The sequence below is a fragment of the Saccopteryx bilineata genome, chromosome 2 (genome assembly GCF_036850765.1).
Source record: "Saccopteryx bilineata isolate mSacBil1 chromosome 2, mSacBil1_pri_phased_curated, whole genome shotgun sequence".
Lineage (NCBI taxonomy): Eukaryota > Metazoa > Chordata > Mammalia > Chiroptera > Emballonuridae > Saccopteryx > Saccopteryx bilineata.
This window is the reverse complement of record NC_089491.1, coordinates 267,756,468-267,779,797: the sequence shown is the minus strand read 5'-3', so window position 1 is coordinate 267,779,797 and position 23,330 is coordinate 267,756,468. Positions and strand designations below refer to the sequence as shown.

At 50.8% G+C, this 23,330-nt stretch overlaps 1 protein-coding gene across 2 annotated transcripts; it reads right to left on the bottom strand.

Moving 5' to 3' along the window:
* Positions 1-1,249: 1,249 nt before the first annotated feature.
* TBX3 (T-box transcription factor 3) lies at positions 1,250-21,939 on the bottom strand. 2 transcript variants are annotated; one of them, XM_066260497.1, is made up of 9 exons: positions 21,593-21,939; positions 12,460-13,928; positions 10,536-10,803; positions 9,529-9,588; positions 9,115-9,261; positions 7,012-7,088; positions 5,775-5,932; positions 3,711-4,387; positions 1,250-1,858 (listed from the first exon to the last, which is right to left on the bottom strand). In XM_066260497.1, exons 2-9 carry the CDS (start codon positions 12,846-12,848, stop codon positions 1,397-1,399), a joined length of 2,238 nt encoding a protein of 745 aa, XP_066116594.1. In that variant the 5' UTR covers positions 12,849-13,928; positions 21,593-21,939; the 3' UTR covers positions 1,250-1,396. The 2 variants fall into 2 exon arrangements, with proteins under 2 accessions (XP_066116594.1, XP_066116595.1); XM_066260498.1 differs by lacking the exon at positions 9,529-9,588 and having other exon boundaries at positions 21,593-21,936.
* Between the last annotated feature and the right edge of the window lie 1,391 nt (positions 21,940-23,330).

Genomic DNA, 23,330 nt, shown 5'->3' with positions numbered 1-23,330 from the left:
TCTGCCGTCCCCACCCCTCTGACCCCCCCCCCCCCCAGCAACCTTACAACCCTGCTAGTAGGGGGTTATATTTTAAGGAATTTAAGGTGGAGCTGGGAAGTGGTCCCACCTCCCCAATTTGGGTGTGAACTAGGCAACAACACTTTACCCCCTCCTTTTGGACATTAAAAAAAGAGAAAAACTTTTTTTTTTTTGCAGACAACTCTTTTGAAAGTGTGTTGGTTTCGGTGCAGAATGTGTGTTTTTCTAGTTTTAAAAGCGATCCCGTGAGCTTGAAAGAAAACGGACTACAGGGAAACAAGGACACAAAACTGGACAGCTGCAGTCCTATTTACACAGAGCTATGTACAATGTCAATAAATTAAAGTTTAATTTTCTTGAGCATTCATATTCCATCTATTTACAAGAGTTATCAAATAATTACATAAATACTTTGCTAATAGTCTCGCTTCTTCTTTATTATTTTTTTTAAACCTTGTTATTGCATATACAGGAAAGAGAAAGAACGGCCAGAGAGAGACATGAATCCTGCCACAGAGCTTAGAGAAAATAAACTCATTTTTTGGTGTGTGTGTGTGTGTGTTTCTTCCCCCACCCCTCCCTTCTGAATCCTCCCGCTTGGGGTTGCCGAGGAGAACTGGGGAAAGGGTGTGGGGTACATGTTCTTTTCTCTCTAAAAGCAAGCATTCAAAATGAAAAATAACCCACAAATACATTGCTGTGGAACATGCAAGAAGAGACCTATAGTGGCTCTTAAAACATCACAAGAATATTAAAAAGACACAGATTTCCTTAATAGAGACTAAACAAGGCTGGCAGCGATACTCTCCTGCTCACTTAAAAAAAAAAAAAAACCTGCTCAGTAATTTATTTCAAACTGATACGCAAGTCACTATAAAGTTTTTAATCTTCTCAAACAGAATCATGTTCATGTATTCATTTGCCCCCGGTAAATTTTTTAAAATTTTATTTTTGTTTCCACTTGACACGGTAAAGGGGAAAAAAATATATATATATATATAAATCTGCACTGGGAGAGAAGCCTTTCAACACATCTCCTGGTGGGCCTGGGTTACCCTTTTTTTCCCAGGCTCCCAGACCAGCCTCTGTGGAGGTGCTCTGGCCAAACCTGATTTAATTCCCACCCCCAACAGCTCAATGCAACAGACGTTTCTGGGCCCCCAGAATCGGAGCCAGATCCCGGATATATAAACCACACCAAGAAGACAAGGCTTGTTTCTAGCACATTCTCTCCAGGGAGTCCGGCACCCCTTGCCAGACAGGACTGCACAAAGCAGGGCTAACCCCGCTGCACGCCTGTGGTTTATTTTACATCCAACAAAGTGCACTGCAGACGTGACTGGACTGGAATGAAGAGACTTTTCTGGGGAGGGGTTTATGGGGACGCGCTGCGGGACCTGTCGGGTTTGGCCTCTAAGCCACTGACCAACCGCTGGATGCTCTGCAGTTCGCTGGTGGCCGCCTCTTTTTCCGGGCAGAGTTTGGGCGACAAGGACACGGAGCTGGAGGAGAGGGTGGAGGAGCGGCTGTTGAGTTCGGAGCCCGAGTCCACGGCCACCGAGGCCGGGCTGGCGGCCAGGGCGGCGGCTTTGGCGTCCAGGGGCCCGGCGGCCGCCGCCATAGACGGCAGGGCGGTGGTGAGCAGGCTGCTGCTGTCGGGGACCGGCACGGGGATGGAGTAGGGGCTGTAGCGCAGGCGCGGGCGCATGGTGTTCAGGTTGAGGAACGGGTGGCGGTGCACCGAGCTGGAGGCCGCTGCAGAGGAGGCGGCCGCCGCGGCGGCCATGTACGTGTAGGGGTAAGGGAACAGGCTTCCGAAAGGCGACATGGCCAGGCCCTGGGGGAGGAAGAGAAACGCACACAGCGAGTCAGCCCAGGGCCTGCGCTGTAGGAAGGATCTAACCTTGTTTATTCCCCCCAACACACCGGGCGGGATCTCGTGCAAGTCAGTCTTCCACTCCCTAGTTGGGGGAGGGGCAGCGTGTAGTGGGGGAAGGGAGGAAGACACTCAGACTTATTTCTCTAGATTCAAATTCCAAATCTTAGCTGTGTCACCCTCAGGCTCCATGTGCCTCAGCTTTCGTGTGTGTGTGTGTGTGTGTGTGTGTGTGTGTGTGTGTGTGTATAAAGAACAACAAGGAAATATTAAATAATGCATGTACTATTGGGAACTTTGTGGACATTAAATGAGCTAATGCCTTCAATATGCTATGTAGGGCGCCTAGCCAACAGGCCTGTTAGAAATTCTCCCATCAGGGTCAGTTGTTGCACCTGTTAAGTGGGGCTACAGTCTGCCCCACAATGGTAGCGGAGTGAGAATCCGAGGGCATACATTTTTAGACATAATTATTTTTCTTTCTCAGTCTCCTCCCAAGTCCTTTCACTTCAACCCTAGAAGTTTCACAAATGAAAAACAAAACGGGGGGGGGGGTGTCCAGAGAAGATCTCAAGGAAAAGGAAATTGGGGAGGGGGTTTACTATCAACAGAGTCAAAGAAGTCACCTAGTCTGATTTGCTGGTGCTACATACAGGTAGAAAAAGCAAGATAGGCCCCAGGGGCACAAGGCAGCTAGCAAGTAGCAGAAGCCAAATGTCTAATCCAGGGACCCCTGACCTGGGCCACTTCTCTGTCCCTTGCCTTGAGGTACCCTTAGTACTGGTATGCCTGTGCAGCCCCTTGCCCAGATATCACCTGCCCACCTCTGGCCTGGTCTTCAGGAGGGGCTAACGGAGGAGATGGCAGGAATTGAGAAAGGCCAGAAACCAAGCCTTTTCTCAGTCCCCTCCTCCTCCCAGAGGGGGAGGCCAATCCTGCCTCTTGGCTCCAGGAAGGGAGACTAATGTGCTCAGACAAAACATAAGGCAAGGGTGTGCAGAAAACTCCATAGAACCTTGTCACTGGTTCAGTGTTTCCAAGCCGCCCGAGCCTTCTCCCAGGCTGCACCGTGTCCCAGCACAGCTGTCTGAACCTACAGAGGCCGCCAGGCTGTCCCTCAACTCTGACATTTCCCATGTGTGCACGAACCATTAACCCTTTGGGGATCAGGCTGGCCTGCTGGGGCTGGGAACAAGGGAAAAGCTTCAAATGGGAGGAAAGGAAACTGACAGACTCAGTTTCTATCCAGAGAGTCACTTCCTCTTCCCAGGCCTCAGTCTCCCCCTTGTTTAATTCCTGAGGGAAGACTGGCTATGAGACATTTAAGAGACAGTTCAGCTCTGAGCTAAAGTCACATAGACCCTGGAAAAGGCCCTGGGGTCAGACTGCTTGGGGTAGAGCCTTAGCTCCACTACCTATCAGCTGTGTGTCCTTGGATAAGGTACTCAACATCTCTGGGCCTCATCTATAAAATGAGGATGTACCACAGAAGCCAAAATAGATTAAGTGCTTAGAAGAGTGCCAGGCACCACCTAAGTACTGTGCATAGTTATCGTTATTACTACCTACCTACCTACTCTGTTCTTTAACAGCCCATAATTTAGAGAGAGAAAAAAATTTGTGTGTGTCTGGGGGGGGGCAGTTGTAATGTTATGATGAATCTAGGAGATAAACCTTGCACCTAGCAATCATCTTTATTATTACTTAAGCTACTAGACCAGGGGGACTGGATGAGGCTCTGATATCAAAAAGGCAGAGAAACTTGGACTGCAGACTGGGGCTGGAGAGAGGCAGGAGGAAGGACCATAAATACCTGAGAGGCCAGGACGTGCTGCTGGAGGTGGAAGGGTAGAGTGGCCGCGGACGCCCCCGACAGTCCCTGCGCCGCAGCAGCGGAGGCCATGACCGTGGAATCCAGGCCTGAGACACCGGTGGAGGCCCCCGACACAGTGGCGAGCAGGGGCCCCATGCCGGCTGCCATGCTGGAGAAGGCACCTCCCATAGCGAACTGGCTGGGGTGCAGGAAGAGCGGGTGCCCGTTGAAGAACTGCTGGCCAGCCAGGCCGGGGGCGAAGCCGAGGCCGGGCAGGGGACCCTGGCCCAGGTGCGCGGTGGCCGCGTCCGTCTGCACCGTGAGCGGCGCGAAGGCCTCCTTGGCCGGCAGCGCGCGCGCTTCTTCGGCCTTGGACGTGGCCGCGCTCTCGCGGCCCGGGCTCCGGCGTTCCTCCGCGCCCAGGCCCCGGGTGCTGGATGAGATGGTGGCTGGGCTGTGGCGCGAGTCGGGCGATGCCTTGTCCAGCCGCCCGCTGTCCCGGGGCCGGCCGCCGGGCTCGGCTGAGAAGAGGTGCGCTTTCACCGCGGGGCTGCCCTTGTCGCGGCTCGGCTCCTCCGACGTGGTGGTGGAGATCTTGGACGCATCGCAGGCCTCCGGGCCGTGCTCCTCCTTGCTCTCGGCCTCGGCGTCGCTCTCACCCTCGCTATGACACAGATCTGCCAAAGGAGTGGAACAAAAGCCAGGCGGAAGGGCGTGAGCTCCAATCTGGGCCCATGGAAGCCAGTTCTCCATTATAAATCTTGGCTCTGACACTTACTAGCTGGGTAACACCTGGCAAAGCCCCTTAACCTTTCTTGTACCTCAGTTTTCTAATCTGCAAAATGGGAGTGACAATACTGCATAACTTTAGTGGAAAGGTTCAATAAGCTAATAAAGGATTTAGATGGACTGGACTCCTTCCCCCAAATCAGACATTCTGCCCCAAATCAGTAATGAATTTCACGGTTTTTTGCAAGCATGGATAGAGCTCTTAATTTGCCAGACCACCTTTAACTCGCCTTTCGATTGCAAATTTACTTTTTCAAAATAAAACTTATGCTAAAACTCACTGTGGGAACACCTTCTAGTTACCACGGGGTGTCTTTCTTCAGTGAGTGATGGAGATGTGTACCTGCCACACATCTGTGAATTCTTTTGGAAGGATTTGCTTGGTGAGAACCCTGACATCTGAATTGGGAGTGGCAGAACTGAACACCATGCCACCAACACACGCACGCGCGCGCGCACACACACGTCAGCCTTTCCTTTCTCCCCTGTCCCTGCAGACAGAGGTGGGTGATAGGCAGCCCCTCCCTGCCCCCAGACAATTACAGATTCTTTTTCTTTTACCACACCCTCTGTGGGTGTCCTACCAGAATAAAAAAAAAAAGAAAAGAAAAAAGGGATCTTATTTTATGTTTAAAGCTTTAATGGATTGACAACATAAAGGACTTTCATTTTATTAAACGTAAAAAACAGGTTTCTTCCCGTTGTGAGAGCATGTGTGTGTCTTTCCAAATAAATAGTTCTTTGCTCTTTAAACATAGCTAACTGACTGGGGATTTGAACCATCTCCTCCCTTCCCAAACTCCTATTCTCCCTCACCCTCCCTCCCTCTGAGACTCAGATGTCCAGTGGTCCAGCCCCTCTCACAGGTTGTTGCCCTGTCACTGGATGTTTCCTTGTTCCCTTCCCTGTTCTAGGTGGCAGAGAATCCCTGCCCCCCCAGCACACACACCCCTGTCCAATTCATTTTACTCTTGAATTCTAAGATGGTAAAAAGTCAGAAGTGATCCAGACATGTTTTCTAAGCTACCCTCACCAAGAGCCACCACCCTTACAGCCAAACTCAGGTTTGAAGGAAGGGATTCTGAGCGCTTTTTATACTAGCTCAGGAAGGGTGGCACACCTGATCACCCTTGTTGATCGTTGGCTCCTGTTTACAGACTTCTAGAAGGGTCTGAAGCTTTTGAAGGGCAAGCTCCCTGGTAGATGCCCAGCCTCCAACTTTTCCAGGCCTCCAAGACCTGGAGTCCAGAAACCGGGGTGACCAGGCTTACTTACCTTTGAGGTTAGATGTCCCGACTGTGGAGACAGCTGGGGAGGAGGACTGAGCGAAGCAGCTGAAGGCTGCCTGTTCGCTGGAGGACTCATCAGAGGTGCCATTGTCCTTTTTGTGTCTGTCATCGAACACCCTCATGGACTGTAGGGTGAGCTGTTTCCTGCAGAAGAAGCCCACGCCCAGCGTTAGAGAACAGAACATACATTTCCCCCCTTTGTGTCTCACCCTCTTCACGGAGGCACACACACCTCACCCGCCTGCCGCCCACACCAACACTAACTCTGAAATCTGCCCGCCCCGGGGGACAGCCACACAGACCCACGCATTGTTCTTGACCCTCTAACTGGGCTCAACTCTGTGGCACAAGGGTGTTGGGAGGAAGAAGGCTTAGGTTGCACTTTATTCAAGATCAGAGTTTCCATTAGGGAAAGGGCATGGACTTGGGCTGTGAAGTTTTGTTTAAAAGCAAAACGCAAGAGGGGAGGTTGGAGCTGGCCAGAGACAGCTGAACAGCCGGCCTGACAGAGGGAGGGGGACGGGGGACCCAACCCGTAAAACACAAACAACCAAACTCCCCACTGGTAGCTAAGATGGGAGGAAGTGGTTATTTCATGGTGAACTTTTCGGTTCACCAACACATTAATTGGAGTAAAAAGAAAAAAAAAATCTATTTAGCTGTTAGAAATTATGTTTTAATGCCTGCCCCTCCCTCCAGGTCTAGGTTAAAAAGTTGGGCTGGTTTTCTGGATTTTGGAAATTCTTTGAAAGCAGGTGGGAGAGAGGAGAGTTTCTTTCATTTACTATCCAGCTGTCTGCTTGATGCAAAATGATACAAGTGCCCATGAAGGAGGGAGACACAGAGTTGTCCAGGGGCTTCCCGTTCTTGATGGCCTTTGCAAGACAGAGAGTGAAAAGCAAAAAAAATTCCAAAGCGTTTTGTGAATGGCTTAGTTCTTTCCTGGGACCTGCTCAGGAGTAACTTCAATTAATTAGGAATAGACATCTGTATAGAATTGATAAGCCCTGATGCTTTTCCTCCTGACAGCAGCATGAGATGGCCTATTTAATTTCCTTTAAGGTGACACGCAGGCCGTAGAAGTAGCACAGTGTACTGAAACCAGCACCCCCCAATCCTTCTCATTATCAGCGCCTGCACTCACACAGCTGAAACTTGGGTCCTAGTGCGGAAGTGACTTTTCTCAATTAACCCGAGAAATGAAGCTTTGTCTCAGCTCTCACCTTTTTTCTCTCCTGCCGTTGCCAGTGTCCCGGAATCCTTTTGCAAAAGGGTTGTTGTCTATTTTTAACTGAGTTATCTGGAGGAGGACACACAAGCAAGAAAGACATGTTGGCCTCATTTTCTAGACTGTTCTGGGGGGGTGTTTCCCCCAACTCAGCAGCTGACTAGAAATTTGACTGCCAACAGGAGATGCCGTGGGGTTGTGCCAGGATAAGGGAAAGGGAGAAGGGTTAATAGCAGAAGTCTGTAAGGGTCCGAGATGAAACTCCAAAGAAACTGCACCACCGCTTGCATCTCCCATATGGGGCCAAACCAGGATTCCAGGCAGCAATGACCCCGCCTGGGAAATCCCTTGTTCTTTTCTTTTGGGCAGCCGACAACTTGGGCTTAGAAATGGAAAAGTTGTCAGAATTGTCAAACGTGAAAACCTGGGGATCTGAAAAGTAGGCTTTCATTTCGCCTTTTGTTTTTAATACCGTGCAATTCATCATAAAATATGTGGTGGCACACTTTTTTTTTCCCCTTCTTTGGCCCCAAACACAACACACACACAGACACACAGACCATACACTCCAACTTTTTTTTTCTCTGTGATTCTAATAACATGATTTATGGGGTTTTGCTACCCTAGTGCTGGAGTGGGTTTGATTTTTCTTTTCTGGGTGGGGCAGGCACTTGAGGAATTATAATATTGACAATTACAGATGTAAAAGGACTGAGTGACCACTGAAAACATTTGTTTTCTTTTATATGCTTCTGCCACCAAAAGGCCCTTGGCCTCTTTGTCTGATCAAAAATGCTACAATTTATTGTTACAGTAATTCACGGGGTTCTGAGTCTAGAGGGAACATGCATTCTACAGAACGAGGAAAAAGGCCGTAGTATGTAATCTTTCAAATCCCTTCCCTTTGGAGGCAAAAGTAATAAATATATATATACTGAGGTCCCTAGAGGAGGAAGAGGACCCCCCGTGGCTAGATCCTTGTTCTTGGAATAAATTCTGGTGAGCTGGACTTGCAGGGACAGGAGGTCATGGTATCTTAGTCTGCAGACTAAGGAAACACACCTGAAACACCCACCCACCGGCCACAGAGGACCCACCTAGAGTGATAGTGAGTTTAAAGTGCAAGGTGCTGTCCTGTGAGCTGCACTCTCACTGGGCTCCAAGGGGTCAGGAGTTGAGGGGCAGGGGTCCTCAGTAGCCCCTTACCCCTACCCCCACAACTGCCTGCCAACAGCCAGACTGGTGACTGGTGATTCAGCAGCAAGAGTCACTTTGTGTCTCTGTGCTACCCGTGCCCCTGACCTTCAGGCCACCATAACTTTACATACCAGGTGCAGCCTGCTGTTCCATTTGGGGATACTCCTAATCCCCGGCCTCAGGCCCAAGGGAGAGAGAAAAAAAAAACTTCAAATGAAGTGGTGACTTTGGTCACCTCCTCTCAAAAGCCTCAGACAACTCAATTAGCATGACCCTGTGATCAGAGTAGGTTTTTCCAACCACACACACACACACACACACACACACCATAAAAAACACAGCAGCATAAAAGGTAATAAAAACCAGACCAGCTACTCGCGATTTCTGGCTGAGGGAGAAAAAGCTGATCTGCCCTGGGACTCTTCTCCCAGGATCCCCAATGGCTTTTGCCTTTAAATTTTTAGCTGGTTCCTTTGGAACCTGATTTCTTGATCCTTCTTCCTGAAGGGAAGGAAGATAAACCTTGGAAGGAACAGGAGAAAGCCCTGGGGTCAGGGGTGGGGGCGGAGGGCATCAGAGACGGTGGTTCTAGGAGCGAGCGAGCGAGCGAGCGTCTCCCTGGCAAAGTTAGCTTGGCATTTTTTCACTCAGCATTGACTCCTACTTGGTCACTTTTTATTTCTTCTTTTATTTTCTGCCTTCGCAATGGGCCCATGCCTCTTCCCCTCCACCCCCCAAAGCTCCACTGACGGTCAAATCACAAAAGAAAATTCAAGACCCCATCCCAATTCTCCGGTGATTTTCTCACCCTCACCCCAAGCAGCTGAAAGGACAGGAGAAATATCACCATTAAGAAGAGAGAGAGAGAGAGAGAGAGAGAAAGAAAAGTGTCTTTGATTACCTTATCATTCTGGTATGCTGTCACAGCGATGAATTCGGTTTCGGGGAACAAGTATGTCCGAAATGTACTATAGGGAAGTTTCAGGATGTCATTGGCTCTCACGATATGAAATCGGGGCTGGTATTTATGCATGGAGTTCAGTATAGTCTGCAGGGGCATGGGGGGGAGGAGAGACACAACAGCAAAATGGGATTTAGCAGGACACACAGGAGCTCAGGACCCCTGCCAGGCTGACAGCTACCCCACCGGAGGGTACTATGCTGGTACCGAGCCCACCTCCAGGGAGCACCTCTTTGGGTACTTGTCACTCCACAAATGTTATCTTCTGGAGAATCCAAATTGCTCGTCAATTTCCAAAGGGTTCCCCCCACCCTCACCATCTCAGGTTCATTCCAACCTTGAACCCTAGCCTACCTGAGTACCAAAACTATAATTCCCCTGCCACGTTGCGTGATCACTTGGGAAGGCCAAAGTCTTAAAAGATAGAAAAAAACATGCATTTTAATTTACAAAATGATTCAGTCCTTTAAGCGTCCACTAATTGACGAGCCCAATCCACTTAAAGCCCTGAAAGGCTGAACTCTAGAGAGGAATATTTATGCCTTAATCAAATCAAGGGCTTCAAATGCAATTCCTGCCCGCTGAAGAAATTTCCGCGCCCTTCTCGTCTTCCTGGGCCTAATCTTTCTGCTTATTCCTCGCTTATCACTGTTTATTTTATTGAAATGTTGGGGAGGGGTAGGGACTAGGGTCAAAAGGTCCTTTGCTTGACTTTTACAAGCAATCCAAGTCTCCTGAAAGTTCTAAAGTATGTTCCCACTGAATATATCTATGCACTCCCAACACACACAATTTTTATACTGAAAATCTGTCTCATTTCCAGTAAACCTGACATTTACTTATGTCCAATGCTTTTTGAGTAAAACGGGAAAAAACAGTCTTCTTAAAAATAGAATCACACCCCTTTAACTGACGTAGTCGAGACTCGGAACCTTAACACTCTGCAAAGAAATACTACGGCTGATTTCAAAAGAGAAGAATGATACCTTAAAAACTTGATGAATACGTCATTTTAAAATTGAGTTTACAGCCTAAGGATTGGTTTTGAACTTCACTGTCAGGTCAGGCATTTCCCAAAACCTAGAATTGCCCTAGAACAGAAGGTGGTAGATCTACCTTTCTTTTAGAAAGGCCAGGCCTTCCATTCTGGGAAGAGAAATATACCCCGGACTCTGACTCTGCAACTCTGTTGCAGATCAAACAAGTTCTTTACGTTTTCACCACAGCAGCGAGGAAGAGAGAAGTCTGAGCAAAAAAAAAAAAAAAAAAAAACCTCACGATTTTACATGGCCTGGGGAAAGTACTGACTTATTTGGAGTGAAGAAAGAGAACATTTTATTGAAAGAAGCGATGAAACTTACAAATCCATGTTTGTCCGAAATGTTGTTGGTGAGTTTCAGTTTGTGGAAAGTGACAACTTTGGACATCCACTGTTCCCCGGTAGCCGGGCTGTCCGGGTGAATATACATTCTCTTTGGCATTTCAGGATCAGCCTTACCCGCCACCATCCATCGAGAATTGTGAAATTTATATCGACAGTCATCGGCAGCTATAATGTCCATCAACAAAATATATTTGGCTTTTTTATCCAGCCCAGAACACCTTACTTTAAATGGGGGGAACATGCGCCTGAATTAAGAGAGAAGAGAAAAGAACAAGAAAAAAAGTCATGTAGAATCTTGAGTTTGGTTCTCTCTTTACCCTAAAATACGTAAATCAAATTGAAAGTGTATAAAAGAGCTTATATGTTTCAAAGTAGAACGGCTGGACACAAAATTGTTTTCTGCTATTGCAGGAGTATTAAATGGGCTTCATTTATCTTTAAATGCTCCATGGTTCAAAACAAGTGAGTTGTAGCATTCATTGCATTTCCCTCCATCATCTCCTAATTTCTTGATATATTTTTCTGTCTTGTGTGACTTTATAGATTGCCCTCTTTACAGAGAAACTCTTGCCCATGTCTTTTCCTGTGGGTGCCTAGTTCTAAACCACTTACGGTAGAATTTGAAAAGTGCCGTCAGTTAAAGCTAGAATTTTCCACCAGCCGTGGATGAGAAAAGGTTTAACTTATCAAGGAAATAAACGTCAAAGTTTTACTCTGAAGCAACTCCTGCTTCAGAACAGCAACCCCGCTGCTGGCGAAAAATGAAAGTGGACTTCGGTGAGTTCTTAAAAACGAATTTGGTAGCTTGGGGTGAACTCCGGGGCCTGACAACCAATCCGCCTAGGAGCTGCTAACAGCATTCCCCCGACTGACTGCTCGGGCCAGTCCCAAACTGCGAGACTGCGCCACCAAATTGCTGCTTATTCCCCAGAAGTGTCGCCATTCTATACTTTCGACTTAAAAGGAAAGCACTTTGCTGTGAAACTGGCTTCCATGTCTCCCAGGTTTGAGCCTTCTTATGCCCAACTTTTTGGCCTCACGTAGCTTGGAAAGACCCAGAAAGCTGAAGACATCAAAAATGGTGTTTTACTTTTATTCTTTCAATGTTATACCTTGATAGACTTCAATGCCATATATTTTTTTAAATCAGTGATTTTAAGTGACAGGAGAGTTTGGTCAGGAAAGGACCTCTCTGTAAAATATGGTTGATAATATTTACACACAAAACGCCAGCATGTGTGTCTAGACCCCCCCCCCAGGCTCCTTGGGTCTGCAAACATAATCGTAACTACCCCAAAATTGCCTGCTGAACTCTCCCCCTTGGATTTCGGACACGTGAAGCCGTGTGGACAAACAAACCCAGATGCCCTTCGGTTCCTCTGTGACCCTGCAGCCACAGGCTCAGGCCCCTCCAGACCCAGAAGCTAGTCTGGGGGACAGAAAGGGCCAGAGGATCTGGGGTCTCTCGCTACCACACAAAAGAAAGGGGCTTTAAGTTTTTCTCTCAGAGCACAAAATGAAAACAGACAAAAAACACAACATCCACAAAGCCATAAGGATGTTTCAGGAAGGTCTGAACAGTGAAACTCCCTGCAATGGGGTGATTTTCTTTCTTTCTGCAGAGATGTCTGGGCTCTACTAAAAAAAAAAAAAAAAAATCTATCTATTCTATAGGAAACCCAGGCTGCAGACTTAGGAAGGAAAAACTACCGCCTGCAGACACCAGGTAAGCTGAAATTTCCTGCCACAGGGGCAGGCCAGGGAGTCTGTGCACAGTTCCAGGGGAACCAAAGTTTTCCTGTAAGCCAACATTACTGACAAACCGACTGTTCTTGGAGGAGAGAGAGAAAAGGAGGAAAAACCCTCCAAGAGTTTGGGGAGAAGGCCCTCGGCTTGCTTACCTTCCTGACTTGGTAATGACCATCTCGGTGCCCCGTTTGTGGAACTGATCCCAAAGTTCTTTGGCCTCGAGGTGCACCTTGGGGTCATCCTCCACCTCTTCTTCAGGCTCCATGGTCTTCAGAGGCCTCAGATGCGCCTGGGGCCCCAGGGATGAGAAAGGGATGCCGGTCTCGGCCGCCCCCACCAATTGATCCATGATCGGCTTGGCCAGGGCGCCCGGCAGCGAGAGCGCCGCTGCGCCGTTGGGAGGCAGAGTCAGCGCGGGGAAGAAAGGCGGCTGGTGACCCAGCACCGCGCTCATGGCGAAGTCCGGCGCCCGGTGAGGTAGGAACGGATGGTAGGCCATGCTTGTCCCAGGAATGACCGGATCTCTCATGGAGAGGCTCATCCACTCCAGGCGGGGCGCTGGGCTCCAGCCGGGGACAAGTCCGCAGCTGCTGTTTGGTTTTGTTTTTGTTTTTTAACAGCAGCACATAGTTAAAAAAAGAAAAAAAGAAAAAGGAGAGAGAAAAAGGGGGTGGAAATCACAACTAAGGCACCTCAAAGGGAGGGGGGTAAGTGTCTTTCGGGGAGGAAAATGCCAATTTTAAAGAGGGCAAGGCGAGCGATCGGGAGACATAGTCGCTGGGGTGACTGTCCTTGTGCCTTGCGTTTTTAAAAAGCCGCTCTTGCAAGTCGTTTCAGAGGCGAGGGCAGCGAGCAAGCTCTCGACTGGCGCCGGAGCCCTGCCGCTGGGCTGGCAATGGACACTCCAGCTCTGGGTCCCAGGAACCGCGCCCCAGCCCCGAGTTCTTTGTTGCAAATGAGAACGGTTCTCTTAGGAGACTTTTTACCTTTTCTTCTCCTTCTTCTTCCCCCGCCCCCCTATGTCTCTTCCTCTCCCTCTTTCTTGCAGGAGGCGCCTGCAGTTGCGCTGGACCCGGCTTGAACCGCCGGCCAGAGAGCGGAAAAAAGTCTCTCTCTTTAAAAAAAAAAATCTCTGATTTAAGCCCTCTTCTACCAGCGCTATCAAAACTTGAACTGCTTCCGTTCGCCTCCTCCTCCTCCTTCCTCCGCTCCGAGCCTCCGGAGAGTGTCTGGGTTTCAATCCGAATCTGGCCGCGTTCTTCTCCCGCGCCTGTCGTCTTCCGTGTCCTAAAACGTGAGCGAATTCACTTCCTAAATCTGCGTACAGACGCGCAGGGCAGGGAGGATGGAGGGGGGAAAAGGAAAAGGAGGGAGAGGGAGAGAGAGAGAAGGAGAGAGACGGAGTGGGAGAGGGAGCGCGAGGAGAAGGAGGGAGCAAGCAGCCAGCGAGAGCTCCTGGCCACCCTCCTCCGCCTCTAGAATTCCCCGGGCGTCTGCTCGGCGGCTCTAGAAGGTCGGGCTCTGCTCTGGGCTGCGGGGAGCCGGGGGCCTCTTGATTGGCTCTTTGACGCTTTCGGACCAATTGTGTTGCTGCATAGGCGTGGTTTTCACAGGTCGAGTGCTGGGGGGGAATAGAGCCGAGTTATAAAAAGAAGGTGTCGGAAACTGTAACGTCGCAGCGCCGCATCGGTACTACTGCCTGTCCTGTGAATATGTCAACATGATCAGAGGGAGGGCGGGCGCCACTGGGGAGCGCGCGCACCAAGTCGCCTCTAGGTGGCTTATCGAGAGATCGCTGCGGCCCCTCAGCTTGCTCGCTAGCTCTTGCTCAGCCCACGTCTGAAATGCCTCAGTCATCTAGCCCGGGATCGAGGGAGTAGGCAGGGCCAGGGAGGAAAGGGAGGGAGGAGGGAGCGAGTGAGCTGGGCCAGGAAGGCGGAGAGATCGTCGGGCGCCGGGCAGGGGCGCTCGCCTCTCGCGCGCTCTGCTCTCCTCTCCGCCGCCGCGGCCGTTTCTCTCTTCGGCTCACCCTCTTACTAACCGGCTCCGGACGAGCCAGGCGGACGGGAAAGCCTCCTGCGAACTGCCATTCGGCCGCTGGGCGCAACAAAAGCCCGCTGCAGCCGCAGGGAGGCGAGCACCCAGACTCCAGGCTTGCGCGCTCTCTAGCCCCACGTGGAGCCAAGCTCCGCCCGGCTGCCGCTCTAAGACTCCCGAGCTCGGGTGTCTCTCCGTGCCGGTCTCCCCTGCATCTGGGCTCGCGAGCACATAGGATGAGGCCAGACTTCAGCACGCACGTGCGAGGGTTCCCTCTTCACCGTGCCCCACCCGAACTTGAGTGTGGAGATAGACCCAAACACCCCGAGCACATCAGTACGCGAACACGCGCCGGCACACTGGGACCGAACCACCCGCGGAAAAACACGTACCCGTAAACGCGGACACAGCCTGCACCGCGGACCCTGTCTGCGCTCACTCGGAGAGGCAGACTGGGGATTTTGTGAAATGCCTTAAGTAACCCTTTTAGATCTGGTCTCAGGTCCGGATTTCGGCTCCTCGTGTTCCACCTGAATGCGTGTGCAAGTGTCGAGGGGAGACAGACTGAGGTCTGGACAGAGTGAGCGCGGCGCTGGACTAGGTTCTGGGCCTGTCCGGACCAAACCGCTGCCCTGCCCTTGGAGCTGGAGGGGGGGGGGGCAGTGTGCCAGCCTTGTATCTTCTCCAGGTATCGCACTTACCTCTCGGTGCCTCAGTTCTTTCTCCACCTGGACGTGTATCTTCAGTAGTCAGAGTAAATTTGTAAGCCAAACCGTGAAACACCCCACCCCAGAGGAAAGAGACTGGTTCCAGTTCAGGGACGGGGGGTGGGGGGGGGGTATGAAGGGGAGGAAAGCAATCCGATCTTACAGATCAAACCTGTGCCGAGTTGGTAACTGTTACCGCAGGTCCCTGCCCAGGTCAGAGGATTTACTAAACCAAGTTTCTCTCTTCTGAGGGGGACTGGGTGTGTGTGTGTGTGTGTGTGTGTGTGTGTGTGTCATGAGTTGGGCCATCACTACTTGGAGGGAAATCTTGGGGACACTGTTCTATTCTACCTGAGTTGAGAGCTTTCTCGAGTGAGGAAGAGGACAGAGAAAGGGCTGATTTCATGGCCTAGGGGGAGAAGAAATGTGCCTGACTCCGAGCGGACCGCACCATCTTTTTTTCCATTTTGCCTTGTGTACCCCCTAAACCCCCAGTTCCAGGCTCCTAAGTGGGAACAAGTGGAAGGGGAATATCCTTTGTGGGCCAACCGCACCGAGAGAGGGGCGGAACTTTTGAGGCGACATGCTTTTCCAGCCTCGCATTTTTGACGCACATGGTTAAGAGCTCTTGGCGCCAGCGCTGAGAATTCCCTGAAGTCACAAAGAGAATGGAGTGGTTCTGCGAACTCAGTCTGGCTCGCCATCTCGCCCCCTTTCTTTTCCTTTTGGTCTGTCTTTCTCTGGCGTCCTCTCTGTCTCTCTCTGACGACGGTTAAAATGAAAGATCGAGAGAAGAGAGAAGAGGCGGTGGAGCCCAGGATGTTGGCTTGAAAAGCCCCCTCCTGCGTCCCTTGCAGCTGGGCCTTCCCCCAACTAGGACTGACCACTGAGGTCATTGCAGTGTTTCACAAGTCTCTGGAGGCAAAAACCCACCCCTTCCACATTGCTGGCCTCCAGAGCCTGGGGTAGCTTCGCTGAGCTCTCAGGAGCGGCCCCAAATCCCCGCGATCGAGTTTTGCCTGCACCGGAGGGCCAGTCTCTGCCTGGCCTCTCCGAGTAGGAAAAAAAAAAGAAGCAATTCTGCAACCACGATGTGACTGTCCTAACGCACTCGGTGTCTCAAGAGTTCAGATGCACAGGAGAGAGTCATTTCACTAGGTCCTCTGAGGCATTCTGGCCTCCCTTCTGTTTTGAACGTGGGAGGGGAGCTTGCTGATTTCACTTGTAAATATCTCGACTTGCCTTTGGCCTCACCATGGACCCACCATCATTTCTGCCCCTCCTTCAATGGCCTGTTTTTGCCCATTGCTCTAACTTAACCCTAGGGTCACCCCAGTTGCCACTCCTGACCCCCACTCCCACTCTAGCGCGCCAGGAAGGGGGCGTAGGAGAAAATAGTTTGCGGGGTTCTGAATCGAAAATGTCGACATCTTGCTAATGGTCTGCAAACTTCCGCCAATTATGACTGACCTCCCAGACTCGGCCCCAGGAGGCTCGTATTATGCAGGGAGGCTTCGGTAACTTGGGATCAAAAGCGGGAAGGTGCGAACTCCTCTTTGTCTCTGCGGGGCCGCCGCGCCCCCCTCCCGGTGGGTGATAAACCCACTCTGGCGCCGGCCGTGCGCTGGGTGATTAATTTGCAAACAAACAAAAGCGGCCTGGTGGCCACCGCGTTCGAGTTAAACATTGGCTAGCGTGTTGTGAGGACTTGTGCCAGGCCTGGCCGCCAGGGGAACGCACAAGGCCGACGACCCTCAGCCCAGGTTTTAGGCTCCAGATGGGCCCTACACAGTGCTCCCCCCTCCCCTTTGCAGATCCACTCGATCTTTTCCTCTCTCTCTCTCCTCGCCTCATTGCCCAACAATAGACAGAGGGAAACATTGAATGAGCTAGCCCCTCTGCAGTCTGAGAAGTGGTGCTTTAAGAAAAGGAGGAAGGGGACGAAGTTTGACTCCAAGATGACCCACGGAACTTCTGGTGTCCTCCAAACATTTCTCCACCTTTTGTAAAAAAAGGATTTTCACTTGCGTGTAGGCCTGATTTTTAGTAATAACAATAATATCTGTGCATACCCACAGCGTTTAATTCACAGGAGCACTGTTGAGTGCAATTATTAAAATGGGGGAAGAAGCAGAGAAATCTCAGAATAAATTTCATATGTACAGCACACAAAATCAAACCAACCACCCTCAGCCCAGGCCACGGATACAGCGGAGATTCCGGTTTTGCCCACGAAACGCTGGGAAGTGCCTGTCCAACCTCACTTTTCCCTACAGCTAGCCTTGTCCTAAACAATATAGGGGACACAGACCGACCCTTTTGTGACCGGAGGGTGTTTATCTGAGTTTTACCAAAAAGAGGGGGGAGGAGGAGAGGGAAAAGTTGGGGGGTAGGCAGGGTCATTTACTTTGGCAACTTTGCTGTAAATATTCCCTTTAGCATGTGTGAGGTCTGGCTAGGGACTATTACACGCTTATTCCCTCTTAAACTTTCACCCCTGTTTGCCGTGGAGCTTTATTCAGTCCGAGGTGTCGCTAAATTGGGAACTCTGTTGACATAAGGACATCCGTGTTTCTCCAGGGCTCTGAGGCCTAATTAAGAAGTTGCCTACAGGGGTCGGTCAATACATAAACTTTTACTGAGAAGGGGCTTTCTGGTTGCCCAGCAGTGGAGAGATGGTGACTGTTTCTACCCAATGCGCCTTGTATACCCCTCAACCTTTTTGATATGGACAAAATTTGAAACTGACTAGGACTCCCATTCTCATGCACAGTTAAGACAACCCGAGGCGTGATTTTCTGATCATGGATCCCAGGGAAGTAGCTCCCTCAGGAGCACCTAGCTTATTGGCCAAGGTTCCTCTGCAAATCCAAGCGAGCATCCCTTCCGCATGCAAGCACACCTGGGCTACCCAAAACCCTGACTCTCCCACACACAGTTCTGAACCCAGTGGAGAACTTCTGTGCAGATCTGGAAGGCTTGATTTTCCTCTGGAGCTTAGCCTTCACCCCACCCCACCCCAGCTTGCTTTAAGAGCATAGTTCCTTTCAAGACGGGAGGCTTTTTGGTCAGAATCTTTGCTGGAGGGTCAACTTCTCTATATTTGACCCATCCAGAAGCAGGCACAGCCTCTTGGTTGGACTAGACAGGGTGACCACCTTTTGTTTCTATTTCTGCTTCTATTTCTATTTCTTTATTTATGTCTCCCTGTCTCTCTGATCATCTCCTTTCAGGGTTCTATGGCTGTAGATGTGTGATCTTTCTTCCCTCGGTTCCCTTCCACGTTCTCTTCTCCCCAGCCCATCTGTCTTGTGCTTGGTTTCTATTTCTTCTTGTCTGTCCCTGTCCCCTAGCTTTTAACTTCCCTTGTTCTTCCTGTTTATCGTGTGCTCTCTTTTCTAGTCTTTCTCTGTCTCCCCTTTCTATTGCTTCTGGCTTCCTTGGTCCCTTCTGAATCTTTCCTCTTGCCTTTCTGAACATCTGGGTGACCTCTGTATTTCCCCCTTCTCGCCCTCCCTCATCTTTTCCTGTAACCATGACAGGCTGATGATACCTCTGAACTGGGGTCTGAGCAAACACCTTCCCCTGACACCCTTGGCTAGAATGATAAGATCTCCTAACAGAAAAGAGTTGGGCCCCTTTGTCTGAGCTGGAAGTGTCACCTTCTCCTTTTGCTGTTTTTTAAAGTCACCCCTTTTCTCAGAGCCTGCTCTTACCCCTGTTCCAGTACTCTGATCTCTCTCTCTCTCTCTCTCTCTCTCTCTCTCTCTGTTTCTCTCTTCCTCCCTCCCTTCCAAGGCCGGAGCCCAGAGTGAGGACGGCATGTTGGGGCTTTTGCTCCTGCCCTCTGTCTTGCCCCGGCAGCACAGGGCTTTCCTGTAAGACACATTTCCCTGTCCTCTGACAGCCCTCTAAATTATTGATCAGGGCAGTTCTGTGCGAGAGTCTGAAATGTGTGAGAGAGGGAAGACTGTCAAAGTTGTCTAGCTTGGGGAAGCGGTATTTTTAGTACAGAGTCTCACTTTGGCGCCAGTTGGTTTATTCTGTTTCTACAGCGTCATTCCTTATACACTTAATCCACGCTTATCAGACCTCCCTTTAATGTAAATAGGTTTTTGGCAGAGGCAAAATGAAAAGATCTCACCCTCTGCATTATTCTTATTAGCACCCACCTTTCATCAAAGCCAGTCGCCCTGCAAACTGGCAAATTTGTACACGGCTAGTGATTTAGATAAGTTGGAAGGGAAACAAGGGAAGACAGGATGGAGGAAGTGTGTGTGTGTGTGTGTGTGTGTGTGTCTGGCAAGAGTGCTTTTTACACATCTGTAAAGGTTTTTTTCCTCTTTCTCTCTCGCTCAGGAAAAGGAACTAATTGTGGTTTCCTAATTTCAAGCCAGTCTACATCTTCAATGCTCTCTTTGTGTGTTTTACCCAGTTACTTTAAAAAAAAAAAAGATAACGCGAGGGACGGTTCTTAGTCCAGCAGAACTGAATCACGAGGAAGAGGCCGGGAATTTTTCCTCTCATCTTATCTGACCCAGAATCATCGAGACACAGGCCAGAGCTGACTTGGGCCTCGGGTACTTTTGACCACCCTAAACCTTTCTTTATTCAACATCCTCTTTTCAGATTTTCAGTGGAGACAGGTAAGGGTGTCGAGAGTCCCTTTGCGGACTTGTGCCAGGAATTTGGCTCGGAGGTTGGGGGGTTTAAGGGACAGAATACTTTACAAGGAGGGAGGGAAAATATAACGCCACACTGTCCAATCCTCAACTGCAGACGGGGGGTCTTGTTTAAGCAGGACCCCTTACTTCTGTGGTTTTCTGTTTTTTGCTTTTTCCATTATCACTGGTGTTGTTGTTAGGTGCCAGGGACCTGGGGGCACTGGGGTCTTGCCCTGTGAGAGCAGCCGGGACAGAGGGAACAGGGAACTCTGTAACGGAGAGGGCATGACAAATTAAATGGCCGCTACTGTCAGGAAGGTTGACAGGGCAAAGACACATCGGCTCCTCCAAATCTGCTGAACTAACTGTCCCCTCGGAGCCACAGACACGTTTTCTCAATTTGAGCACAATATCCATTACTATTTCCTGTACTGGGTTTCAATTAAAGACGGCGAGAGCAGAGAAGGCAGGTGGGAGATGAATGAGGGGCAGTGGGCACAGAAGCCGCTTGCGCTCTCCTTCTCTCTTCTTCCCACTTCCTTTCTGCAGCCTCACTGCCCCTTCCCGCCAGCCAGCCAGTCTGCCTGCATTCCCAGGGGTAATAGGCTCCTGTCTCCCCAATCCAGCGGGGTGAGGAGAGAGGAAAATAGATAACACACTTACCGAGTCTTTCATATCCCCCTGAGTCCCCCAAGAGAGGGAGCTGTTGCTGGCCGGCGGGAGGGCAGTGGTTTGGGGGAGGGACTGGCCTGCCCTAGGTGGGCGCAGGGTTGCTGGGATTGGAGGGGTATAAGCTCTTCAAGTTCCAGGTCATAGTTGTTTTGAAAACTGATAAAAATCCCTTCTCCTTGGCATGGAAAAGGATAACCTTTTGGTGGGTCTAGGACAAAGGGTGGTGGGGTGATTTCACCCTGCTCCCCAGGACTCGAAAACCTGCCAAGACCAGGATTTGGGGACACTGAATCCGGCATCCGGACTCCCGGACCTGGACGGTCACTGAGCAGCTGCCCTATGCCCAGGCAAAGTCTCTGGCCAAGCTCAAGACTTACAATTTGGAACCAAGAACCAGCCCTTTCTCTCCTCTGCCTTCTGTGATCACTGGCCCTGTACCAGGCCCACTCAGATACCTGTGTGTGTGTGTTGGAGGGGAGGAGATCACTGTACCTCTGTCAGTCTCGATTGCCTGACAGTCTCCGTAGCCTCCTCCTCCATGCCAGTAAAAAACTCGAGGCCTCAAAAATGTGACTCTAAGTCGGAGCTGCCTTGCTCCCAAACCAGTCATCCTGGCCTGCACAGAATACACAACAGATCCTTCAGGAGTTGTGTAGAATACCCAGGGAGTGATCCGGTGGACGGACTGTTCTGTCTCCAAGACCCGGGCCAAAGGTTGGGGTGGAAGTTATGGCTTGAGAGATCCCAGAAGTCTTTAAAAGTTTCCAGTTTGGAATTTGAATTCGTGAGGGCTGGGAAAATTTCCCTTTCCTTTCTTTTAGGGTTTTAAAAAATTTATCTTTTAGAGAACGAAGAGAGCGGGAGGCAGAGACGCGCGCATACATAGAAAGCGAGAATGTTTGGAATGGAGAGCGCTTTTCCTAAGAGTTGCTTTTGCTGGCGTCCAGGCCTCAGTTCATTTCATCTCCAAGCCAAATACTAAAACTCCTCGGGCAGGAGGGGGAGGCAGAAAGGAGCGGCCTTTCCGATCTAGGAACCTGCCCTTGCCTTCCCTCGCAATGCCCTTTCCTCCTTGCTCTGCAACGGGGAGAAACGTCGGGCCCCAGGAAGGAGTGGGAGACGGCAACAGCCCCGGGGACCCCAGGAGGCCCTTTGGAGTTGGTTTTCGGCTCCAGGGGGTTTCACCTCCCGCCGCCCCCCCTTACCCCGGTTCCAAATACGGAAGCTGGACGTGCCTCGCTGCAGATCCTGGCTTTGCCCGGCGCTGAACCGGTGAAGACGCTCGTTACCTCGGATTACACTCGCAGCCCGAGGGGCGGCCGGGGCCGGCCGGGGCTCGGCTCGCGCCCCCCGCGCCGCACCAGGGGGTCTCGGACACGCCGGCCTGCTCCGGCCCTCGGTCGCGGCCGCGCCGCTCCAGGCCCGAGACCCCGCGAGTCGCGGGCACTGGCTCCCCGAGCCGGTTACCTGCCTTCCTCCGGCAGCTGCCGGGGCGGGGCGAGGCTGGCGCCCGGATGGGGACGAAGAATGCGCGACCCGCCGGGTCCCTTCGAGAACCAAAGCTAGGACTCCAGGGAGCGAGTGAGGAGCCCCTAACCTACCCTCCCCCGCCCTGTCCAACGTCCGAGTGTCTTTTGCAGCAATGATTGTTACCTCCCCCTTTCACTCCGGTTGCAAAGGGCAAATCCGGGGTGGGCAGCCGAGACCTCAAGTAGGGGTGGGTGGGGGTTACCAAACAAAACAAAAAAATAAATAACAGGAAAAAGGTAGCACTCTGCCTCTCGAAGCGACAGGAAAACAATCGGAAGGAGATAGCCTCCTGGGAGCAAAACAAGGCTGCGAAGGCACCGAGCTGAGCCTGCAGAGAATTTCCTCGTGCTAAGAAAGGGTGGGGAGGAGGGCGCGTTCATCCTCTCCCACCGCTGGGGTGTGTTTTTACATGTTTTCTTAGCAGCAAGTTCTATAAACAGGTCAGCCCTACGCTGCCAGCCGAAGAAATTTGAGGCTGTCTCTGGCTCCGAGTGTAGACGCCTCTCTTTCCCACTAGCCCCCTACAGGCCCCACGCGCGAGGGGGCGAGGGGCGGGGAGGGCGCTCCCTCCCACTTCGGTCTTGGAGAGTGCCTTTGCTTTTGAAATAGCTCCTCTTGTCTTCAGATGGTAAAATATGAGTTCCCCACAAGTCTGAGTCTGGTCTTCTGGTACCTCGAGCAGGGTTTGGGTAGTGGGAAGGTGGGGGGGTGGAGCGGGGGCTGCTCTAATTACCTCTGAGCCGAGTGGGGGTAGGGCAGGGATTCTCTCTTTTCAGCCGGGCCCTGCTGGGGTGCTGGGGCGCATTATTAAACCCAGACGCTCGGTCCAGGAATTGGGGCCATGCGGAAAAGATTTACAATTAAGCCAATTGGGGCAGAATCCAGCCATCCAAAGTTTGCAGGTGTAAATAATGCCTGGCTCCCCCCCCCCCTTTCCAAGCGAGTTCATTGCAATCCCCATTCCTCTCCTCCCCCACCATTTTTGAGAGAAGCGGGGGAAGAAGGACGGTGCGGCAGAGTTAGCCTTTTTTTTTTTTTTATTAGACAAGTTAAAATATAATGTTGCATTCGCTCTTTTGTCCGCGTATTAATGCCGTGAATAAACCAGGACAGCCCCGTCTTATGCATTTCTCTGTCTAGAATTCGGGAATTGTTGGAGTCAATGAAAGGCCTTTTGAGTGTGGGTTATGAATTCTTTTTTCAGGGGGGTGGCATAGAACAGATTTCTATGTAACAGGGATATTGAGTTGAGTGATGATAAAGTGTTTTTAGTTGTAATGGTTGGATGAGAGTGGGGTGGGGGCAAAAGAAATTTTCATTAGTTGGGATAGCAGAAGATGAACCCAAGCTGAAGCTGGAGGAGTGGTGAGTCTGGAATTCTGACAGCAGGGCCACCACTCTTTCTAGAACTTC

Bases quoted from the DNA above. Each gene is read 5' to 3' on its own strand.
- TBX3 (XM_066260497.1), bottom strand. From the start codon at position 12,848: ATGAGCCTCTCCATGAGAGATCCGGTCATTCCTGGGACAAGCATGGCC. The intron at 10,804-12,459 runs GTAAGCAAGCCG...CTCTTAATTCAG, and splicing joins GTCATTACCAAGTCAGGAAG to GCGCATGTTCCCCCCATTTA. The intron at 1,859-3,710 runs GTATTTATGGTC...TTCCTCCCCCAG, and splicing joins AGCACGTCCTGGCCTCTCAG to GGCCTGGCCATGTCGCCTTT.